At 38.2% G+C, this 25,050-nt stretch overlaps 1 protein-coding gene across 1 annotated transcript in view; it reads right to left on the bottom strand.

The window, feature by feature from the left end:
* The window catches only part of rad50 (RAD50 homolog, double strand break repair protein), a 30,523-nt gene extending 14,858 nt beyond the window's left edge, over positions 1 to 15,665 (bottom strand). Inside the window, exons 1-23 of the mRNA XM_025910845.1 lie at positions 15,410 to 15,665; positions 14,744 to 14,881; positions 14,484 to 14,567; positions 13,895 to 14,046; positions 13,578 to 13,763; positions 13,289 to 13,493; positions 11,422 to 11,550; positions 10,552 to 10,717; positions 10,249 to 10,307; positions 9,940 to 10,074; positions 9,269 to 9,475; positions 8,523 to 8,705; positions 8,085 to 8,242; positions 7,794 to 7,969; positions 6,679 to 6,916; positions 4,051 to 4,240; positions 3,704 to 3,830; positions 2,855 to 3,048; positions 2,461 to 2,571; positions 2,059 to 2,151; positions 1,683 to 1,796; positions 1,429 to 1,556; positions 1,152 to 1,253 (exon numbers count right to left, since the gene is read on the bottom strand). Of these exons, the coding sequence (XP_025766630.1) occupies positions 1,152 to 1,253; positions 1,429 to 1,556; positions 1,683 to 1,796; positions 2,059 to 2,151; positions 2,461 to 2,571; positions 2,855 to 3,048; positions 3,704 to 3,830; positions 4,051 to 4,240; positions 6,679 to 6,916; positions 7,794 to 7,969; positions 8,085 to 8,242; positions 8,523 to 8,705; positions 9,269 to 9,475; positions 9,940 to 10,074; positions 10,249 to 10,307; positions 10,552 to 10,717; positions 11,422 to 11,550; positions 13,289 to 13,493; positions 13,578 to 13,763; positions 13,895 to 14,046; positions 14,484 to 14,567; positions 14,744 to 14,872 (3,266 nt within the window). The 5' untranslated portion in view covers positions 14,873 to 14,881; positions 15,410 to 15,665. The remainder of the gene's footprint in view (positions 1 to 1,151; positions 1,254 to 1,428; positions 1,557 to 1,682; positions 1,797 to 2,058; positions 2,152 to 2,460; positions 2,572 to 2,854; positions 3,049 to 3,703; positions 3,831 to 4,050; positions 4,241 to 6,678; positions 6,917 to 7,793; positions 7,970 to 8,084; positions 8,243 to 8,522; positions 8,706 to 9,268; positions 9,476 to 9,939; positions 10,075 to 10,248; positions 10,308 to 10,551; positions 10,718 to 11,421; positions 11,551 to 13,288; positions 13,494 to 13,577; positions 13,764 to 13,894; positions 14,047 to 14,483; positions 14,568 to 14,743; positions 14,882 to 15,409) is intronic.
* Between the last annotated feature and the right edge of the window lie 9,385 nt (positions 15,666 to 25,050).

The raw sequence follows: 25,050 nt of genomic DNA, 5'->3' as shown, positions 1-25,050 counted from the left end.
GAATGAGGTTTGACTTATCTGACTGTTTTGTTTCGCTTAATGCGCTTTATAATCCCGAAAAATGGTCTGCCTTATGGTCCGAAAAATACGTATTTGACTTATTTATTTGGCACAATACAGTTTCATGCTGCAAAGCACCTCTTTTTAACTTTTGTGGATATTATACATGGTTATGCTCAGGATATGTCAGCCCATTTCCACTAGAAATGCCTTTTGGTTAAACTGTCAGCATGGAATTTGCATTTGCACTGTTAAATTTTTATATAGCTTTAATGCACATAAAAAACGGCTGCTTGTTTGAGTGAAAATACATTGATGGGGTTGGTTTGCACTAATAAAGTTGTGGAGTTGTAAAGTATTTTGCCTAGCATCAGTTATACTGTCAGTTATATCGTTATTGCAAATTTTAAAATATATATTGTGATAAATAATTTTGGCCATATTGCCCTGCTCTAATTCCCAGGCAATGTGATTGTGATATAATATATAACATAACATTCAAATTTTGTGAATATAAATTAGATGTTACAATTGTGGAAAATGACATGTTGCAGGCTCAGAAATGGTAAAAATGGGTTGGTGGCTAAGAACCTCTGGGGTCCTAAGATGTACCTGTGTGCCTTGGTTACTGAACACCTGATCATAGAGGAGAAACTCTTGGACAAACAGACAGAGGTGTATTATAATAGGATGACATCGCACACTCGGCTGTACACTCTATGGTACACATAAGTATTGATATTAATATTCTGACAGGGATCTGAACAATACACAGTATTTATATAGATGAAAGCAAATAAAGTTCTGAGTCACAGCAGTCTAATCCAGAATGTATACAGATACAGCAGAGGTGTTATCGCTGCGAAAATCATCAACAATAATGGTTATTCATGCTGTGTGTTTATTATATGATAACATTTATATCTACTGAATTAGCTCAACATCTGTCGGAAAGGAAGATCAATTGGAGATTCACTTCTTCTCATTTGTTTTACACAGAACCTGAATGGACAGCCGCTTTTGGGATATCATGTTTTTCCACAATTTTCCAGTCAGTTTTCTTATTTGTATTATTTCCTCATTTTCTGGATGACCATTTGTGTATAGAGTAAGCTCTGTATGTGTAAGTGCCGCATATCTGCATGTTTCACCTATAATGCAGTATCTCGTCCTCAAAGCCTTTCTGTCGGCCCAATGCAATACTGCGGTTTCTTTTCAAATCCTCCAGCTTGCGCTCTGCTTCACGCCGTTCTCTGGAAAAACACAGAAAGAGATGAAGGGAAGGAATTTAAAATACTACAAACAGCTCTGTAACATTTACAAGTGTCAAGTGTGGCATTTCTGATGTGACGGAGACTGAAACTATTTTAATTGCTTGGTTGCTTCACCGATCATGTGGAAAATTGATAATGGGTGTGGTGCTCTTACTGGCGTAGCTGCATGACTTGCATGTTGCCCATGTCCTTCATAAGAGCCTCACGTTTACCCACAACTTCTTTCAACTCCTCAACGCGTTTTCTCAATGTCAGGTTGTCCTGTAACCAGCGCTCCTGGACCTAAGATTCATTAAGAAGGTTTAAACTTTTAAAAAGTGCTAGAGTTAGGTGAAGCTAAAATAAAGTTTCTTAACTTCGTTTTAAAGTTATGAAACATGAAACAGTGTTTGCTCTGTTGTCCTGTACCTTTTGAGTGTCTATGTCCTGACGGATGTTTCCTATTTCCTTATTAATTTTCTCCTTATGCTTCTCAGCTTCATGGAGCTGAGTGTTAGTTTCATGGAGCTCAGACTCTTTTTGCTGCAATGATAGGGTCCATGAAAGGGTTAAACACATTCAGAAATAATAAAATCAACACATTTACAGTCAAGCTTCTACAGCTAATCTCACAAGAAACCATGCTAAAGTGTTAAAATGAAAAAGTTGGTGTTTCAAAGTTATATAAAATATAAGTGTACCTTTTACTCCGAGGCTGCAATTATATATATTAATATATGTCACAAAATAAATCACTGGGGTGGGGGTTGTGATGTATCTTGCACAACAGTGCCAAACATGTTACCTCTTTGTATTCATCTTTGCCCTCATCGACATATTTAGTGATGTCTCTTTCCAAAGTGGTGATCGCCTTTAATCTCTCTTTAATGGAGCTGATCTGTCAGAAACACAGTCAGAATTCAGACTTAGATGAACAGATATTCACAGTTTATTTGTGGCAGAAAAAAGGTCTTAAAAAACATAATGCTCTGTCATTATCTATTAATTTGTGTATGTGTGTGTGTGTGTAAAATGCAAAAAACTATGACATGACATGCTCAGCAAATTAAATGAAAAGGAAACGGGGCCTCCGTTACCACTTTAAATGAAAACCGAAGTAATTGCTCCGTAAATGTACAGTTCTGTGCCGTTTTTTCATTTTAGAGAAAGCACGTTCCAAAAGAGAAAAAAGTGAGACTGTGTCGACCTTCTCCTGCCCTTCTTCCTGCTTCTGCCTCTTGCGCTCCAGCAACTCTTGTTTCTCCTGCTGTAGCTTCTCCAGAGCGGCAGACAGAGGGGACAGCTGTTCTTTTGCCTCCTGGTTAACCACAAAGTGGAAGAGGAAAAAAAAAAAAAACCCACACACAAAAAAGGGACAACATAGAAAATTTATAGAATTTATTTTTAAACCATGCAACTAAAAATAAACAATGTTCACCAAACATCTGGTAGCCATATATAATGAATATATAAGACTTGATTGTATGATTATGGTATATTTCTGTTATTTTGTATTGTGAGTATGATAATAAAGTGTGAAACATTTTAATCTTCATGTGAATATAAAATATGTAAGCACAACAAAAAAAGAAAAAAAATACCCTGATGTCTCTGGTCAAGGATTGGATCTCAGTGGTGAACTCGGCACACTGCTCCTCCAGCTGCTGCTGTTTCTGCATGTCACTGCTCAGCTGGAGCTTTTCTGCTCTCGTCTCATTCACTGCACTTCTAAGCGTCTGTATCTGTTCCTGCTGGTCCTGGATCAGCTTACGTTTCAGCTCCATCTTGCTGGAAGCTGAAAATATACAAAGAGGTAAAAAGAAAGAAAAAACAACTAGCAACTAGAGACACATCTACAAACCAGACAGGGACCCATATCACACGATTTCCAGCATCCTTGGTCACTGATGACCCGCAGGGTCGATGCATACCATTTTATTCATGAACAACATGCATACAGCGGTGCAAGCGAACAGTTATATGCACATAAAACAGCCACAAGTTAATGTGTGGCTAACATGAGAGTAAATCGCAGGGGAACAAAAATGTTTGTAACAATAAATCCAATCAGACACTTAAATCATCGTCACCAGGCTGAACGTGGACATCTTAAACAAGCTAACAAATGGCTAGCAGCCTCGGTATGAGCAAAGGATCAATGCAGTAAAACTGTTTAAGCTGTTTCAGTGAGAAAAGATCCAGTAATCTAGTGTTTGAGCGAAATCAATAAAACAGCCCTTCTCGAATAACAGCTTCTATATCTTCATACCCCCCTCTCAGTCACACTCCTTATGTAGGTCCTCGGAGCATGACAATTGAGCCAAATTCTTAAATAGAAAAAAAAAAAAAAAAAAGGAAATAAAAGATTTTGAGTGCCAAAGTTAGAAAATTAAGAATGTAAGAGACACAACTTCCCCACGAATGGATGTGCTTGCTTTGTGTCATCTTACTGGTGTCTAACTTGTGCTGAGTTTCTTGTTTCTCCTGACTGACTTGTTGTGTGGTTCTGGTCAGGTCTACTCCTTGGAGTTTTGCTGCATGCTGAGCGATTTTCCTCTCCACCTCCTTAAGGTCCATCTGAAAAGCAAAAGAAAATCCAAAAAAGGACATTGCTTAAATGGAACTCTAATAACAACATCAAACAACAAGAATAATTTATCGCTAATTAAATATCAGGAAAATAATGAAGAGAATGAAGAAAGGTGAAAAAATGAAGCCCACAAAGGTTTAAGCTGGGTAAAGAAAGATTAAGAAAGATATAAGTGCAAGTCCAGAACGACAGGCAGGAGGTTAATACCTGATATCTGTCCAGGAGAGAAATGTCCGGCAAGCAGGCCTTGGCAGTTTCTTCCTCAGACATCAGCGTGGCAAGTAGAGTCTCCTGCTCCTCCACATCACCTTTCAACCTCTCAATTTCTCTGTTCACAGTCTGTAGACGGTTTTTCAACTCCGGTAGCTCCTTTTCCTGAAGCTGTACAATGGACTGTCTGAGAGACATGTCAATGAAAAGTAAATATACTTTGAAAGTTTATTAAAAACCTGTATGTACAACAATGTCTCCTTTTGACACCTTGTAATTAAAGTCTACAAGCATATTTGTAGGCACATTTTCAAATATCTGTCACATAACTATGAAAGAAGAGTTTTGGAGTCATGTCGTACATACACTCGAGTTATTATAATATACAACTGCAAAACATAACAGAATTATTATTCAACATTATTAATAGTTAAAAGACGTCAATCTCCACCCCCAAAAAACCAAACCAAACCAAACCAAAATAAACCTTTGAGCGGATGGTCGGGGGTGCGGGGAAAAAAGAAAACTCTTAAACCCCCACAGTTCTCACGGTTCATCTTGTGAAAAACCACCTTTTCATCAATTAGTGTCAGAGAAATGGCTGTTAAAATACTAATTTATAAACCAATAGTCAACCTTTTGTTGAATTCATGTAAAACAATGCTTTTTTTAAAAGGTGTACTACATCCCACAAAAAGGTAAGTGTGCTCAGACTAACAATTCTGATAAGGTTGCTAACCTCATTTTACTTGGCTTAAGGCAGCCTTTGAGCTACTGGGTAGATTTTTCAGATAACGTTCCTGAATGGCTCAAATCACATATCACTGACAGGAAACTGTTCATCACTGTCGGAGACAGAGTATCAGTCTGTGATGTTCTGTGATGTTCTACATGGCAGTTATCATTGTCAGCTGTTACATTTCTCACATTACATCTTACTATTTACCACACTTATCAGACCGCATAACATCTGTTACCATGACAATGATATATGTATGGCCAGAGAGACTGAACTCTCTGGCCACACATTTAACTGACATTAACAAATGGATTACTGCATTTTATCTTCATAAAAAGACTTTCAGAACTTTGCTACTTTTATGTCCCAAACCCCGGAATACCCCACCTGAAAACATTAGGAAAACAAACTGCTGATAACTTCGTGAAACTCTTAAAAGCAAACTGTTATGTCTATAATGTCAATTTTCTGATGGAGAGGAGAGAGGTAACACACATGTAGTATGGGATATCTCGCCCCAGAACACATAGTGGCCATACTATATGTGCTGAAAGGGGACAACTCTTTAACTAGTGTTTCTACTTAACTAACTTAATTGAAAACACTCGTCATAGTTAACTAACTTAACTTTATCTAGTGTTTCCACTGTAAAGCTGCACCTACTAATGAGTTTAGCTACATTCAGCTGAGCATTTAATCATCTTATTGCTTCCACGTTAAAGAGACCTTCTAAAAACAAACATCCCTTTTGAGAGACACTTGGCCTACTTCAATGTCCTGAATTTGAACCACAGGCAGCCAAGACATTTGGTGCATTGCAGGGTCACTGAAGACGGGCTGTGCCTCATCTGATAATACAATCAAAAGAAAAAGTAATGACATATCAGATGACTCAGAGGCTAGACTCTGGTTGTAGAGATCACTGCTATATAAGGTGAATTAATTATGTATGCATAAAATCAGCTCACATGAACTCTTTGGCCCTGTAGCAGAATATTCACACCCTTTGAAAGATGGCAGCTGATAAAAGTTTTTCCATCTCCATTAATAAAAAGAAGGAGGAGCTAATATACAGGCAGCCATAAGGTGGGGCTGAAAACCCTCGAAAAATTTAAGTACGTGACTATTTAGATAAGAATATTTGTAAATATGACACTGAAATGTTTTAGTTTTTTGTATACATGTTTCTCTGACTATCATCACACTCACTATAAAAGTTAACATGAAAAGTTGTCCTGACAAGAACAGCAAAAAAGTGTCTGTTGGCTTAATAAACTATGTTCATCTCAGAGAGTTAACATACACTGTGTGTGTGTGTGTGTGTGTGTGTGTGTGTGTGTGTGTGTGTGTGTGTGTGTGTATCCAGAATTTAGAACTATGACACTCTAGCTCCATCTACTGGAAAGGAAAGAGAACAAGAGACTGTCCACAGGCTAATTTATTTCCTTGTTAGGAAGAAAAATGGTAACTCTGTAAATTTTGGAAAAACAATTAAAGATATTTACTTTTATGGTCATGTATTTATTTAAAAAAATCAAACTCAGTATAGGAACCTTATGCTACACAGTCCTATAGACTGGTGTTTATCAGTCTGTATGCAGCGCTGCTTAAATGCCTGTTGCTTATTACAACTGGGTGACTACAGAAAAGACATCAGGGATTTGTTCCTTGCACTGTTTTACGGTAGTGTCTCAAATTACTATGATGCTAAACAACAACAGTTCTGGTCTTCTATTTTTTATTACTCTTTATTTTTTAAATTTTTTTTCTAGTTCTAATATTGTTGAGGGTATTACCTGACAATTGTTTTTTTATTTGTTTTTACTCGAGTTTAGAAGCGGAAGAAAACAATCAAACTCAGATCAGAGACCCCTCTGGTTCAGTACCTCACAGGTTTGAGAGCCATCATCTCATCTTTCTTCCTCTCCTTCCTCTTCAGGTCCTGCTCTGTATTTTTCAGTTTGTCCGGCACCAGGCGTAACTTCGACTGCATGTCGTTGATAACCTCCTGCAGATCAGACTCAGAGGGGAACGTCCGCTGGCACACTGGGCAGCAGGGCTCCCTGTCCTCTGTCAGCTGACTGATGAATTGAGTGTACACTGCTGTGGCTCCAGCTAGCATGGCTACACCAGGACAGGTGCAGAAAGAGAAAATTAATTAATCATTGTGTAATATTTGAATCGCTTTGACAATTATTACTAGAAAAGACGCCAACCAACCACACCATACATTAGGCTTTTAGTTAAAATGGGCATACACACTAAAGTCAAGTAATCACTTCCTGGGTTAACTTACTGCATACCCAGAGAATACATATATAGTTATATTCAATAGGAAAAATTATGGATGAAATACTTTTGATTGTGTAACACTTTTGAATATCTCAACCAATTTTAACAAAGTTGATTCACTCTTGGAGGTTATAGCGCAGATGGAAAGATGTTGTTACATTAATTTATAATGTAGTCAAACGCACAGAAGAGGCATTTAAACAGCGACACACTGAACCTGTTAAATCCACCCAGCAACACAAAGGATTCTGTATTTCTTTAGAATGAACCTCATCAACCTCTGCAACATCTTATCTACATAAAAGATAAAATGTATATTAATGATGGACATGTTCATCACCTGTTGGTCTGCCAGGTTTTAAAGAATAAGTCTGGCACTTTGGCTGTGGCCATCTTGGTTTTTTTTAGTTTTTTTAGACAAGACATAATGATCAAGGACTAATCAATAAGTAGCTACTCTGCTTTATCTTCATTTTTACACTACATTGGGTTATTACAATGAACACCACTATATAAAACAGGAATAACAACTAGCAACTTATTGGGAAAGTAATTATGACAAATTAAGTTCTATACAACTGGACTTTTTGCAGCCAGAGCACTAGTGAAAAAGAGGCATTTTTATAGTTTACAGTTAAGGTCCACACTGCAATTAAGGATCTTGTCAACTCCAATATGCCAATTCTTGTTAATTTTTTAGGCCATTAACCTCTTTGTTTTGACATCTTCTCCAGATCTTCTTGCAGTTTGCTCAGGTCCTGGTCTAGATCTTGACTACCACACACATTGAAGAACTTCTCTTCGTCACTGGTTAACTGCTGCTCCTTCTTACGCAGCTCAGCAGAAATGTGGCTTTTGTTCTGCTCACTTGAAGCCAAGTCCTTACTGAAATGTAGGAAAAAACAGCAATATAACACCAATCAGTCCCTCTGAAAAACGTCTTTTTAAAAGCATTTTCTTTCATCGTGTGTGTGCTTTAACGTAAATGCATTTTACTAACTTGAGTTTTGCAAGTCTGTTCCTGGTGCTGTTAATTTCCTTGGACTTGGAATAGATCCAGTCCTCCAGCACTCTCTTGTTGGGAAATTGGCCCAGTAAGGGCACCAGATCCTCACTGTGACGGGACTTGATCTTGCGTACCTGCTCCTCCTTTTCGCCCTAGAAGATTAAAAGAGCAAACGGAGAAATGAGAGTCTACAGAGAAAGGAAACATGATGGGGCAGCTGGCATAAAAGGGAAAGACGAAGAAGGGAAGATGAAAAGAACAGAGAACGAAGGTTAGATTACCATGCAGGGTTACTTGGTTTTACTACCACTACAGTAAAGTTGGGTGAGTTTCTGCAACATTTTTTAACATCACCTTCGAGGGGGTCAACTCTAAGAAAGGCTGCAGTAATCAACATCAACTCTTTTCCTTTAACTGTAGATGGCACATTACCTTATCCTTTTTCAGCATGTCCATCTGCGTGCGTGAAGTCATGTGTGTGTTGAGCGTCTCCATCTCTTGATCTAGCTTTCTCTGTTTGCGGTCAAGTTCAGCTTTTTCTCTCTGGAGTTCCGAAACCTCAGCCTTCAACTGTTCCACGTTGGAGTTCTGGATTGCACTCTGCAGCTCACGCTCCTGAACAGGAAAACACACATTGAAAAAATGGCATCATTAAAACAACAAAAGGACACATTGTGTCAGCAGTATAGTTCCAGCTAAACTTTCTATGGCAAAAATGTTAAAACTTCATTCACAAAAATGATAATAACAAATCGTGGGAATAATGCACAACTGTTTGACAAAAAAAAATAAAAATTTCTGAACGCTATGCAAACAATCTCTTCAAGAAAGCTCAGGAAATGTATATTTCTCTGTCTTACCCCCTTTCTGTGTGTCCTCTCTGTTATCTGTTATTCGAGTGTTATCACCATTACTGACAAAACATCAAGTTACAAGCTGAGCATTGCTACTTCTTTGTCTGGTGTGAATAAAGAGTCTAACATGCTATAGGTTAAACACATTTTTTGAGGGAATGTGTAGGGAGGGCACCAACATCTTTTTCCAGAATAATTGTGTGGGTTCATATGCTCTGTGTGTCCCAAACAAAGTGTAATCCTTAATATGGAATTCTGCAAATTAATCAAAAACCAAAAAAACAACCACCTGTTAAAATTCACAGCACAACAAAATACTCTCACCACTTTAGCCAATTCATTTTCAAGTTCCTGCAGTCGAGTAGACGAACCCTCCAGCCTCTGCAGCTCTGCTCTGACACTCCTCAGTTCTTGCTGCTTCTTTCCCTGCATGTCCCTCTTCAGCTCCACTGTTCTTTCCAGGCCAGTTTTCTTATCCCTCATTTCATCAATAGACTGCTGCTTCTGTTGCTCCTTTTCCTGCAGATTGACCTAATGACACAAAGCACGTGTAGGAATAAGGCACCATGAACATGAACTGCATATTTATTTTTGATTGTAAAGTCCAAAATTCACAAGTGATGTAAAAACTTCTGTGAATATAGTAAGAGTGGAATTTTCAGTGGCTTCGTGTGTTCAGTAGTTAAAATCTTTCACAAAAGAGAAATCTGCACATGAAATGCCGACATCATCTTAACAGTTTCTGTCTATATTATATATTGTTTTATGGAAAAAGCTTCTAAGACACTCGTGAATAATAAAGATATATTTATGTATTAAGAGTCTCTGCAGATGATCAGACAGAGAGAAAACAATAGCACTGCCAGCATTAACCAGAAATGCAAAAATGAAAATATTTAAAAGAATTCTTGCCTATTTTGTTTTTTAACTCTGTTTGGAAATAATATGAATTCAGGAAAACTCTTGGGTTTAGATTTAAACTGAGAATTTCTTACCATAACTTGGCTAAGTGTCCCTTTTTCCTGCTCCAGTCTCTGCGTTACATGACGATGAAAGCTCTCAAGCTGAAGAGCAGTGAAGGGTGGTCGGTCATAGCCCTCCATCTCCAGATAGGTTGACAGAGAGCGAACCTGTGTGGGAAAGGGGATGAAAAGGGAGGAAAAATATAACAACATGTGTGATTTGTTCAAGGAACAACCTAACATTCGCTTGACACTGCTGTGATGAAATTTTCCTAGTCTCTGTCACTCCATTACATTCATTTAAAGCCTCCATTAGAACAACCTCGATTGTGCGCCCATTACCTGAGTGTCACGGTTCCGGATGTTTTGTGTATGGCGGTCAGCTTCCAACTGTAGACGACCTGGGAAGAAGGAAAAACAAAAGCAAAATAGGTATAAGAAGCTAATCTTGTACTAAAGAAAAAGAAAGTTTATGCTGAAAAAAATAGCCTTAATAATATGAATATTTTCAGCTTAATCATTTTTTTAGGATTGAGTGTGATATTCTGCCAGAATGCTAGAATATATTCAATCGTGCATGTGCTTTCACATTCAGGTACAGATGTTTAGCTACCCTGGTAGCACCAGGTGTACAGCTGTGGGTACCTTGTTCAACCAGGAGTTCAGCTTTGATTCTGTTAAGTCTCTGACACTCTCTGCCAGCTCTCTCCAGCTCCTTCTGGCACTCGGTCAGCCTTCGCTCCTTCTCCCTCACTGTCCTCTGGTGGTTCTGGTAAATCTCCTGCAGCTCCTCATCTGAACCCTGAAACACCTGCCACACACAAAGTAAACTGGTTCAGAGTGGCTCACCGAGTGCAATTAATATATGCATTTGGACCTGCTTTTATAAACACTTTAAAATCAAAACAGTATAGAGTGGTAATAAATTTGGTCTTTCACAGTCATAAATCGGCCTCAATTGCTCTGGTTCCATATAGTTCAAAGTCCTGATACTGTTAACTATAGGAAAAGATCCCATCACCCAACAAACAGAGAAGTGAAAAGATCCAGTAGTCATAAACAACGTGTATTTTAATGCTAGCCAAAGATTAACTGGCTCATTGTTATTGAAGTTAAACAATCTCATTCACCCTTTGTAGCTTTTTTTTTTTTTATTAGTTCCCCACTCAAGATAATGACACATCATACAAAGTGGACTCTGGAGTACAATGAGGCAACTGCTAAGCTTTCCTGCAGAAGACAATTAGCCTGTGTGGCCAAGTCTGGCATATTTACATGAATACATAAATATAATTAAGCCTATTATAAGGGAGAAAAACATGAATAATACAACCTCATTAACTTTCATCATGCATCAACCATTTTATTATTTGTCTCATACTTATTTATTTTTCAATCTTTTTCATCCCGGCATTTTCTCATATACGAAAAATTTTAATTTTTCTTCTGCTTTAGGTTTTTCATCACAAAATAAAATAAATATATATATATACACTACATATATTATTACATTACCTGTTCCATTGTTTCCTCCAGCTCCTTATTGTCTTCCTCCATCTGTTTCTTCCTGCTGTCTAAAGCCTTGATCTCATTATCTAGCTTCATCACTTTCCCGAGTTTAAGGTCAATATCCATCAGTCGATTCTGAAAAAGAAATATAAAAAAAAGAGAAAAAAGGACGATTACCATTATACCTTAAATATTATTGTGCTATAAGCTTTATTCAGCCGATTCAGTGAATGAAGTTACTTAAAGCATTACTGGTTGTTCATTTGCAGGGAAATACAATAACCTTGTGACAGACTCCTGTAGGGATGTATTTGCAGTGAAATATAAAAAAAAAAAATTAGTCAGTTGGTTTAATAAGAATAAGATTAAAGTTATTTTATATATTTTATCCCCTTCCAAGGTGCTCATTGCACCCATATGCTTTGACACAGGATTAAAAGAAAACCTTGTTAATCATAGCACACCCAAATAATTTATCTGTGTTCCTCAACTTCTTCCACTCAAGAAGAAATACTTGCAAGGTTTGAAATCTGCTTACACCACAATATGTATGCATGTATACATACACTTCATTAGGTAAACCTCTTGCACTGCTCAGTGACACAAGTATGTAACCAGCAAATCACATGGCAGCAATGCATTTAGACTTAGACACATTCATTGTAGACACAGTCAAAACAGCCTGGTGAAATTTAAACTGAGCTTCAGAATGGGGAAGAAAGGTGATGATGATGGTCTGAAAAAGGGAAAATATCCAGAGATCGGCAGTTCGGACAGAGGAGAATGACTGGATTGCTTCGAGCTGATAGGAGGACAACAATAACTTAAATAACCACTTGCCAAGATTTTCTTGGCACACTTTTGACTCCATTGTAACAATTGAGCATCGATTAAACACCACAGCCTCTCCGAGTACTGATCATATCCATTCTTTTATGACCACAGTGTGCCCATCTTCTGATGGCTGCTTCCAGCAGGATAACACACACTGTCACAAAGCTCAGATCTTCTCAAACTGGCTTATGCTGGGCTTACACTGTGCGATTTTTGGCCCATTTTGAGCTGATTTTTGAGTCGTGCGACCGTTTTGGTGATCGGCCCGAGTTTGGCCTTCATCGTGCGATTGACACCTCACGACCAGCTCCCGATCATCAATCACTTGGTCGGGAGGATTTCAAACCTGTTTGAAATCTTCACAACCGTCGTGAGGGTGTCACCGCAGCCGCTCACACTGCGCACACGCAAACACATAAATGTCGGTGAAAAAGACGGAGTAGCACGGCAGTGCAGCGTGTGATCTGGACAGCGATGGAGGCAGTTGTAGAACTTTGGAAAGCTCATCCGAGCCTTTTCGATGTGGCCTCAAAATTATCACGACCACAACAACTGTGAAAATAGTTGGATCTACACTGCTGCTCAATCACAGCTGCCTGATCAATGTTTTTCATTAGCAATTTAGCAAAGTTGATGGTGGTGGTGTCTGTGTGAGTGAAAGACAGAGAGGGAGAGCGAGAGACAGAATTTCCGTTATAGCCTTCATTTTGTGGACGCACAGTGTGAGCACTCAGGTCGCATCAGAGCATCGGGCCGTATAGTGTGAGACCCTTCATCGTGACCGACGAACTTCTAACCCCTGCGAGTCAATCGTGCAGTTTGAGCAGAAGCTGAATAACGCGACTGAAAAAAATCGCAGTGTATGCCCAGCTTTACTGAACATGGCAATGAGTTCAGTGTAGTGAAATGGCCTCCACCATCATCAGATCTCAACCCAACAGAGCACCTTTGGGATGTGATGGGATGGAAGCTTTGCCTCATGGATATGCAGCCAACAAATAAATAAATACACAAAACACACATACAAACACCAGCCCACCTCAAGTGGCTCAATCTGGTTCTCTATCTGCTGGACGCTGTCTTTTGAGGCCATCAGTTGGGCTTCTTTGGTGTCCACAGTTTCTCGAATTTGCTGGGCCTTCTCCTTGTTCTGCTTCAGGTAGCGCAGCTCCACCTGACACTCTTTGACTATCTGACTCTGTTTGAGACGCAGCTGACGCATTGTCTCCAGAGCTTTGATATACCTGATTAGGAGAGAGAAATTGACATTAACAGAAATTCCTTTTAGACTAAAACTGGGTAATGCAACACTTGTGTAGTCCATTTACTTGGTTGCAGCAAAAATGGAGTCAAATTTGTCTTTGAGTGCTTTTCCCTCACTAAGGGGCCAGTTAGACTCTTCTTGGTGACAGAAGATGACATGATTTAGAACAGGCTTCGACACACCCAATGAGGAAATCATCTCCCGGTCCAGCTCACCACATTTAGAAGACAAGCTGACTTTCTCACCATCTCTGGATGAATTATAATAGACAGTCGCATAAGAAAAAGGTCAGGAAACTTTAGTATACAATCCACAAATATTTCTCTCTTTTTTTAAACTTTAAACAAAACTTTACATAAGAAACATGAGATTTTGGCTTACTTCCATCTGGTAATGACCTGCTCTAGGCTTTTAAAGGTGTAGCTTTTTGCCTTCTGAGTGCATGACATAGAGCGTTGGATGGTCACTTTCTCTCCATTGACATCTGAGAATAAGAGGCGAATTTGAGCACGCACATCCGTCTCATGGGCATCCTGGAATTATATGAACATCGCTATACGTGAATAAAGGTGTAAAAATCATCCGACAAGAACCTGAAGAAGATGTAAAGGCTAAGACTGAATTTTAACATGTTCAGAAAATGCTAAATTTGAGAAATCATAGCAATTCTTAAAGGTATGAAGGCAAACTAAAGATAGGAACTTTTCCTGATAAAGATATTTAGCACTAAGCAGTTAGGAGTCTTATTGTCATTTTCACAAGTGACTTAAATCAGGCTTTTTCACATACTTTATCCTGGTCTTATGTTTTCTAGCATTAAATTTGCATTTAAAACATAAAAAATATTACAAATACACAAACAAATCTGTTGCAAAAAGTAATTTCAGATGCATGCCACACATTATGAGTCTTAAGCGTACCACTGCAATCAGAAATAGAGAAATTTACTTTCAGTTCAACACAAACAAACCTTTGGATCATGAACAAATGCACCTCCTTTAGATCCAGGGGGAAGTTCTCCAGATGTTGAATACTTTAGGCATTCAATAATAGTCTGAAAGCATCAAAAAGAAATGAATACATGACAGCAGCATTTATCATTCTGGAATATTATTCTTCAACTTTTCCTATAAGCCTTTGGAAAACACAAAAAGTGCTACTGTCGACCCTTGTGTTCGCTGTCATGTTTCAATAAGTCAAGTATTGCTTTTGCCAGAAATGCTTTCATACCGTTTTCCCCGCTCCATTGGGTCCGACCAGAACAGTCAGAGGAGTGAAGAAAGAGATGACTTGTTTGTCTTTATCCTCAATCCCAAAGCTCCTCACCCCCAGGATGCTCATCTTGTCGATCTTTGACATTTTTGCTTTCTGAAAGAGAAAAGAAGGAGAGGTGATGAAAATGGGACACACAGGGATTCTCTTCCCTGTGAGTCAACGAAATATAATAGGAGTGACAGATTATTGGTTTCTTATTAGCAGTAGCCACATTAACAAACAGGTCTTATCAAACGAATAACTAACATCAGATGACGTGATCGCTGCAGCGTTTGTTTTCAACTGTTATTAGTTTGTGCTGTGTAACCACTAATCTACACTGACATGTCTTTCAGCAAAACAAACCTTCCGCTATAATATTTGATGCCTTAAAAGCCCTGAACTGAAAACTCGAATCTTTACCTGTTATGCTAATTCACTTCTTCAACAATAGACTATAATAAAGCTTAACTACAGAGTTAGCGGTGATTAATTTTTTCGAAGGTGCTTAGGCGTTCAATAAACTGTAAAAAAAAAAAATTATTTTAGGATACATTTAAATAAAGTAGCTATCTCTCTAACCTGTACCCGACTTTCAGTATATTGGGTATATCTGGAAAGCTAGCAGAACACAATACTTACTAAGTGTTGGTTAACTCAGGAGGCTAGCTCTCATGCTACGTCGTAGTGTTTTAAGCAGCTAGCGCCACACTGACCCACAGCAGCGTGACACAGGGCTTAATTTCGCTCGCAACAGTAGTGTACAGCCACAGATACGACATGAATTCAACTCACAACAGACAATTTTTTACCCCTGTGCAACTCGGACGTGTAACTACAGTTTTCGCGCTGCTTGGGAAGGAGGCAGCGTGAGAGGCAGAGGCTGACTTCCGGGAGGAGGAACGTCAACATAGAATATGAACATAGAGCGGCAAGCTTACGCCATAGATCTGTCCATCTTTAGCCCATGTTTGTATTTGTATTCTGCAAGGTACAGTATGGACCAAAGTTCTTAAAGTCAGTTTCACTAGTTAGAATATGTTTATTTCTTTTGCAAATGTTTCACACGTTTTTAGAGTAGTTTCACTTTTGCAGTTATTTTTTTAATTGTGCAAATGTTTAATTTCAGTGTAATTTTTATTTTGTAGTTTTTTATTATCATTTAACTAATAACTTTTTTTTTTTACTCGTTTTATCACAACATGGGGGTATTTGTTAGATTCTAATATCTGGAATGGACGTAATATCTGAAACAGGGGTGTCAAACATAAGGCCCAAGGGCCAGAATCGCCCCAAAAAAGACTGGACTGCTTTAGAAAATGTGACTTTTAACTGTACGTCTTACAGCTTTTCATGCTGATACATCTCTCCCACAGCCATACTACACTAAAGTAATTAAGTAATAGATCGAAAATTACATTACAGAAAATCAAATTTTTTCACTATATAATATAGACTTTTTTTCAATGTGTCCACAGTAAAAAGAAAAATGTAATTGTACATATTTATTTCTTAATTTAAGCCCAACGGGTTTTGCTGACAGATTTCTTTCATTTTCTACGTCAGCATTTCTTCATTGTGTAGAAAAACAAGCTGCTGTAGCAGTTGCACTTGATTTTCTTTAACTAAGACATCTCTAATATTAAATATGCAATGAAATTTCTATACAGTGACAGAAAGGAAAGTTTCACTTTTTTGGCCCTCTTAAGATTTAAATGGGCTGCATGTAAAATGAGTTTGATATCCATGACCTAGAACAAGGCTGAAAACACTTATTAAAAAATTTGTTTTATATCTACGCAGTGTAGTTTTAGTTACTTTTCTAAACCATGTTTGTTTTCCGTTAACTAGTTTTATTTCATTACTCAGAATATAAAAACATTGCTATACACTGAATGAGTTCATCCTTTCTCCACACAGGGCATAACTTTCTCTTCTTTCAGCTGCTCGCTTTAGGGATCACCACAGCGGACCATCTGCCTCCATCTCACCTTTTCTTTAGCATCCTCCACTTTCACACTAACCCTCCTTCACATTTACATCCATAAACCTGGCTGCTCCATGCTGTCCATTACATCTGCTATCACTCCTGTGCACATGTCCAGACCATCTCAGACTCGCCTCTCTAACTTTGTCTCCAAACTCCTCAACTTGAGCTTTCCCACTGATGTACTCATGTCCATCTTGGTCACTCCCATTAAAAATCTTAGCATCTTAGCAGCTCTGCCTTCCTTTTTTTTGTAAGTGTTACCATCTTCAAACCATATATTACAGCGGGCCTCACTGCTATCTTGTAAAACATTCCTTTTGCTGCTGTCCTTCTGTCAGAAATCAACCCTGACACTAATCTCCACACACCCCACCCTGCACTCTCTTCTTCACCTCTCTTGTGCACGGTCTGTTGCTTTTGGATGGTTGACCCCAGTCATTTAAACAAAATGACAAAATGACAAAATGCCAGCCTTTTCTGTGCCACTTTCAGTGTTTGTGTTATCTACTATCTAGTATCTGTTTGAATGTTGAATACATTTTACACCTGCATGGAAACTTTTCTGCAGCTGTAACCCCATTCCCACACGTCGCCCTCAGATTCAGAATGAGTAGCTCCAGTCATGTGAATGTATACATTTTGTCAGAATATGTTGCGAGCAGCGTTTCTCCTGGCCCCATTGTGGTGATGTTATCAAGGGATGGAACAATGTTCACTCTTAAAAATAATTAAAAAAATCAAGCAAACACTTAAAAAAAAGGTTAGATGTGATATTTATCGTTTTGTGGTTATAACTGATTATCCTGTGCTAGTATATTCAGCAACACGTTTAAGCAAACATGCCTTAAAATATGATGTAAGTAGTTGTCGGTTAGGTTATCGCTTTGTAGTACATAGTGTTAAAAGTTTTTGCATGTAATCAATAACAATATATACATTTTTAGAGAAAAATATAATATTATTATATTATATTATTGAAAAATCCTGGACTGATTCAGTGTAATACTTACTATTCCCTGTGACTAAGCTCGATCTGTTCTTCTTCACTAGATATACCACAGGAGGGCAGTGTTAAGTTGCGGAAATTTAAGTGCTGCCCAAGGTTCTCTCTTCTCCTCGCCTCTCCCCTCATCATAGCTTGGCAACCATTTCTTTCAGTATTCCCATGACAAGATAAAACATAAGACAAATGTAAGATAAATTTGCAGTGAGGAGGTTAGCCACTAGTATCCCACCCAGTTTGATCAGTTAGGATGCCGATGGTGTTTATTTCTAACATGCTAACATTTCTACATTTAACATCACAAATTAAAATCAGCTGTAATGTAATGTAAAAGCTAAAAGACACATTTTTCCATATTGTAGTCGGGAAGTAAAACTGGACAGAAAACAGATGGCTTCAGAAAAAGAGGGAGATAATGAATCTAATTGGAATAAAGGGACAGGAGTTATTTTTGGCATGTGTTTGGGGTTGAAGTACAGTTTGAAGACATCCGCAGGGACCTGCAGGACTGGTGTTTCCCACCTGCAGCTAACCCCTAAAACCCAAGAACATCATCTCTCTGATGTCCTCTCATTTCCCTCCCCTCTGAAAAACTGCAGCAGACACACACACACTCAGACACACACACACACACACACACACACACACACACACACACACACACACACACACACACACACACTTACTTCCGCAAACTGCCTTCTGCTTTCAGCCCACTGATTCAGTCCGTCTGTGTTATCAGACCACTGACTCATTGTGCCTCAATCTGTCCAGCTCCTGGCCTTCTTTCTATTTTCATCCTGTCCTGACATAAAATGCCATGACCTTGTGCCTTGCACTGAACCACTGAAGGTATATCTATCTATCTATCTATCTATCTATCTATCTATCTATCTATCTATCTATCTATCTATCTATCTATCTATCTATCTATCTATCTATCTATCTATCTATCTATCTATCTATCTATCTATCTATCGCTTTTCACACCATGCTATTTTTCTTCGTCTCAATAAATAAAACGTTTTGATATGACGGTCAACAGCAGTCGCCATTTCACAAGCCAGACTGACAGACCTGCCTTTCCCTGAACCGTCTGTTTTTGACATTTTAAAAATTGTCTCACAAAAAAAGAAACACCAATATTTCATTAAATCCTCAGGGACTTGGTGCTGCCCACTCACTGGAAAGCTTCTTGAAATAGAGAAAGACGAAAAGCAGAAAAGCTCCTAGAATCGGTGAGGCGTCGAGTGTGTTTTGTCAGTCTGAATGCTGTGTGATGGAACCAAATTATACATCTCGTGCAAATTATACATTTCACTTTAAAGTTACCAACAACAAGTAACTTTTTTTTCCATTTCTGTGAAGCAACAAATATCTTTTTTTGGGAGGGGGGGCACATTTTCAAAAACAATCTTCCTCTGTGCTCTTTACACTTGTTTCGACCTTACTGAGTGCTCTGAGGAGGGACCATTTTGGTCAGTGGCCTTAAGAGTGTTCTGAGACAAAAATAGGAACACATTCTGAAAAAGCAACATTTTCCCATCATCTTACCAGCATCCGATGGATAGTGACTTGTCCTCTTCTTGCCACCCTCAGCCTCGCTTTTTCTACTGTTTCTTTCTACATGTATTTTTAACTTACAGTGTAGACAGAAACCCCTTTCAAAACCAAGGGGGGAAAAAAATCATGCCATTTAAATCGTACCTCTGTGGTGCATGTGTTACATTTTCAAATACAGTTAATCGTCTCCCAGCTTGATATCTACAGTACATTTGAGTGCTCTCGCAAAAAGCTGGCTTTGTCAGACTGTAACAGTGTCAGAGTGACATTTTTGACTGTTTTACTTCTCATGACATGCTGAGGGCTTTATAACATGAGCACTGGCATGCCTGAGAACACTTTTTTTCTTATTTATGATTTCAAAATCCCAGTGTTTGTGCATATCCAGCACAGCACCTCCCACACGGTCAGGATTTGTCAAAACGACTTTTAGTTTTACTGGAGGAGTCTGTCTATAAAAATCACTTGATGGGTTTCAGGTAAGGGGAAGAAATAAAAATAGAACAAGAGCAAAAACATTTATGTTTTTCTTGATGCATTAAAAAGTAACAATCAATCGATCGCTTTGACTTTTTTTTTTATTGGTAAGGCCTCATAACATTTTAAGGATAACATTAAAGGGTTTTGTCTTTCATCTCTCCATTCACAATACACTTTTTGAACCTCTGCTAATTTTGGCTAACACGAACAGAAATACTCCCTTGACGTAGTCTGACGTTTTCCTTCTTTTTTTTTCTTTTTTGCTGTTCTTCAGTAAAGACTCTGCCCTTTGTCTTCATGCATGGCTACACATTTATCCACTCAGTTTGGGTCAAAAAGGCAGGAAAGGACATGACTGATGACAGGATTAAATATTATGTAAGGTAAAAAGAGGAAGCGGCTAGGTTGTCCCCAGCTGAACATACCTTTTCTAACAAAGACAGACAGAGTTCAAAGGTGATTTTTGAACTGTTTTCATAGCTTCTTAACTTTTATACCAGTTCCAAATAGCAACACCTGAATGTTGAGTCCAAAGCTCCAAAGAAAGGACATCAAAGTGCTGTATGTGAAGACACATAGAGAGTGGCACAGTGTTTCAGGCACTCTTTATTTAGGGGGTTTCACTCATTTATGCACTCATTTTTATGTTTATGGAAACAATTTTAGCTGTCAGAATCTCTTTTTTAAATATTTCTACACTAATGCATTTAATATTTACTGTAACTTGTCTTGCATAGTGATAAACACAAATTAGTCAGCATAGTTATCAGTGTCACCTCTTACAGTTGCTTGCTTGTGGTTATTGTGCAAGCTCTGGACAGCTTTATAGCTCTGCACTTGGTGTGGGTGACAGCTACACTTATTTGTGGGATTTTGTCAGCTGAAGCACTTCTGATCCTGGGGAAACTGAAAACATAAAGAGCATTCTTCACCATAGTGTCGCATTTTAACTCTATATGTCTTTGTCATTGTCATGGCCCAGCTCTGCTTTTCAAATGCAAATTAATAAATAGTAGAAAAATTAATTGCTCATCGTATTTTACTTCAGGGATTTCTGTTTTTGCAAACCTGAACACTACATTGTCAAAGAAAAAGTGGTTTTGCATCACTCCTGTAACCCAGCTGCAGCACCATAATGTTATAACCAATGTCTATATGGGGATCAAAGCATTGTTTTTAAGGCAGACTTGAAATAATATGAATCTATATTGAATTTTTTCTCTACTTGTCTAATATTTGTTTATTTGTTTAAAGCCAGGCTTAGGAACAAATACACAATATCCAATTGCTGGAAACAGCAAAAACTTTTTAAAATTACGTTCATTAAAAAGAAAAACAAACTGGGAATGAAGAGTGACCTATTTAAGCAAAAGGAAATCATTTCAGAAGAGACAGAGTGTAATACCAGAAGAAAAGGATTGAGTCCAATAAGAAATGAAAAGGAGAAAATTCAAAGGTGTTTGTGAAGAGTTCATTTAAAGTTCTGTTACAGCACTTCTGTAGGTTTCAACGATAAACTGTAAGTGGCTTGTGCTGTTTACTGATGCCATGCTATCAATTTCTACCCACTCAACATATTTGCACACTTTAATCTCATCTCTGTATTTCAGAGATGTCCTTTGCATCCCAATAAGTCAAATCCATAACTGAAGAATAAATAGGCCTTGCTGGACCATTTGTTTTGCTCTGCATAGCAATTACACGCTTCTTACTAAGCAACTGCTTATCTGCATGCTTGCTTTTATGCCCTTGGGTGTGTTACCACTCCTGGTGACGTTCTAATCATTAGGGCAAGACTAGTTCATCGATTTTGAACCAAGTAATTATGAGAACGGAGAAAGATTGGTGGCTATAAACAAGTGAAATGAGTAAAGAGGATGGAAATAATGAAAATGGATGTGGGTGAGTAACAGTAATGAGGTCACCGAGTGTCCTTCCTGTACGTCTGCAGGCTCATGTCCAGTCAGCTATCTTTTTTCCATTCCCTAGAAATTACTTTGAACATTAAAACAATGAAGCATAATCTAAAATCTGCTTAAGGACATATAATGAGCAGCTGCATCTGATAAACCTTGTGTGCATGCTTCATTTAGGTGGGCTAATTATCGACATTTGCTTCACAATACAATTGACTATTCAGTGCTTGCACACTGGCACACCTGTATCAGACAGAACTGTTATTTATCATAGCTGCAGCTGCGTTTATCCCACGGAGACACTTTCATGTAAAAGGTCTGTCCAAGCAATTCTGTGCTCATACAGGGTTTTGAATATGGCCCTTTGTCAAAGCAGTTAGCCACATAACATTTGGCATCAGTCTTTTAATGCTGTATGAACCTATCATTGTTTTCGAAACTTGTTAAAGTGTTATGAAATACGTTTAGGCAAGGGTTGATATCTGGGAGACACTTGACATTGTCAGAAAGTCTGTCTTGAGGCGGTTATTGAGATGCCCAAAATCCAGACTGACCAAGCAACATTACATATTTAGCTTGTAAAATGAACTATGACACAAAAATATATATAAACTGACAAAATTATCAATTCAAATCTTTTCTCAGAAGGTTTGCTTTTGATTTATAAAGTCTGATATTAAATGGCAAGCTGGACAGGATAGAAGAGGCTTCAATAATCAGTAAAGAAGCACTTGCTCATCTGATGATAAAGGGGAAGTTGATAAAGCATCTTGGATGAAAGGATCCACTTCATTCTTTTCTTGTTATAGCCTAGGAGCTAAGAAAAAGCCAAGTACTTGGTAGAAGAGCTGTAGTGAGCTGTCTCTGCTTTTTTTCTTATTAAATTATTTTATTGTTATTATTTTTTTGAACTGCCTGTGGATAGAAAAGGCTGCTTGATGAACAGCTCTTAGGTTCTGATCATGGCAGAACAAAAACAGGCCCTCAGACACAGAGACAGGAGTAGACAGGACATAAGTTCCAGGCTGTGTACTGGGACAGCAACCACTGACAGGTGTAACGAAGTAGCTGGGACAGTGAAAAGGAACATCTGCGGGTTGGAAGTCCCCAAATCCCAATGAAACACACCACCAAAAGTGGTAAGAATAGCAGAGTTAAAGTCCTTTGGGACTTCAAGCTCCAGACAGACTAACCAGACAGTCTTGGTGGCTGACAAGATGCAGGGAGAGTACTTGTGATAGATGTGACGATCTCATCGGACAGTGACTTTAGGAAGAAGGAGCGTGAATAGTTGGAGAATTACCAGAGGATAAAAAAAAAACCCTAATTAAACTCAAAGCTGGCTCCCTGGACACTTGCTATATGGACAGTTCTGCTTTCTTCCATTCCTCTCTACAATCACCGGCCACTTCATTAGGTACAGCTTGCTAGTGCTGTGTTGGACCCTCATTTGCCCTTTAGAAAAGCCTTAATAATTTGAGACATAGATTCAACAAGCTGCTAGAAACATTTCTCGAACATTTCTATTTTGGTCCATATTGACACGATAGCGGGGACCTCCCAGTTCATTATTCATTCAGTGGTACTAGTTTCAGTCATTGTGCAATGTACTGTTTATAAGGTTGGGGAAAACTGCAGTCAGCTGAGACTGAAGAATTCACTTGGATGAGTGACGAAACATTTCTCCCACTGAAAAACGCCGCGTGAAGATGAACAGAATCAACCTTTTGGGAGAGCATCACACAGTTTCACACAGTTCCTACAGGCTTGTTGGCTGTACATCCCAACAGTGATTTTGGACCCAAGGTATTGGAAGATGAGTACACTGTGATCAAAAAAGAATGGCTATGGCCTGCTACAATACTCAGGTCAGCCTGGACGCTTAAAGCTTTGTTGGTACTACCTGTACCGTTCTCCATCCTGATGCTTGGTTTGCATTCAGCAGATTGCCTTGACAATGTCTACATGCATTGAGCTGCTGCCATGTGACTGTTTAGATATTTGTGTTAACAAGAAGTTGAACTTATATGGCTAATAATGTGGCTAGTCAGTGTACCTCTCTCCCCCATCCACATTTCTCACAACTGCAACTTTCCAATAAAAGACAAAAGAAAAGGGCTCTGACCCTGAACTGGGCTACAGCTGATTCCAGGTATAGCAACTGTGGTTTCTGTTCAGATACAAGATACAAGCTTGAGGAGGAAGTATATGGCATAAAATGTAACCTCATCTCATTAAATCCACATGAAGCACTCATGAGAGAATGCAAATGAGGTAGCAGGTTACAAATTTGATGGAGGCAACTGAAATAAATACCAATGGGAGTGAAGAAAATAGTCAACTGACATATGGCAGTGTGGTTAATGCACTTTATATGGGGACAGTGAGGGGAAGGTCACAGAAAGCAATATATGGATGTACATACTGGTGGTTTACTTGCCATTAAAATATGATATTAATACTCTGAAGTTTAGTGTTTAATTGACAGTGAATTGAACAATTGAATTAAATATTTTAGGTGTTACTGATGTACCATCTGCAGTATTTATAAATATAATAATAATGGTGTTTTATAAAGGAAAAAAAAAGAAATAGAAAGACAAGTCTATGATGAATTGTTACAATGGCAAATCATTTTTGTAGTTCATGTTTATCATATTATATGTTTGTTGACTCTATATTGTCAAAGATATTGACCATTACCTTTCATTTAATACTAAAATGTAATGGTCAATTCTAGTTGTCTAGATTAAGTATAATAAAACAATATAAGACATATTAATGAAATTTGTTTTAGTATATGTTTTCCTGGAAGACTCCAGTAAACTATAATTACTGGAGACTATCACTAAGCATGGGGTACTACACACATTCATTTACATTAATTTACCCCAATAACTGTTTATTTTCTGTTTTTTCTCATCTGTGTATTTATCACTTTATGGTGGCATTTCTCTTGTGTAAAGCCTGACATTTATTTATTTTTTTTCAATTTAAAGAAACTGTACTAATGAAATTAACGCACTGATTAGTGGAAATTTTGAATATATGAATTTGTGATGCTAACATCTAATATGATTCGTGGACATGATTGCGTCTGACATTTCACAGATACTTTGACTTTGGTGCAGAAATCAATTTCACCGAGCATACAGGTGTTGACAGTTCTTCTAAAGGTTTATTAAGGACTCCACAGCATCCTGTGACAGCCGGTATCAGAGTGACAACAGCGCTTTCATGGCAGTGGATGAAAACATCTAAATTGTTGTTTTTTTCTCCCCATGGATGTTTCGATCCTCAAAGCCCAGTTGGCTTCCCTTCCTTTTTTGAG

This window comes from Oreochromis niloticus, linkage group LG10 (assembly GCF_001858045.2).
Source record: "Oreochromis niloticus isolate F11D_XX linkage group LG10, O_niloticus_UMD_NMBU, whole genome shotgun sequence".
Taxonomy (NCBI): domain Eukaryota; kingdom Metazoa; phylum Chordata; class Actinopteri; order Cichliformes; family Cichlidae; genus Oreochromis; species Oreochromis niloticus.
The sequence above is the reverse complement of the archived record's forward strand: the minus strand, read 5'-3'. Positions and strand labels throughout refer to the sequence as shown.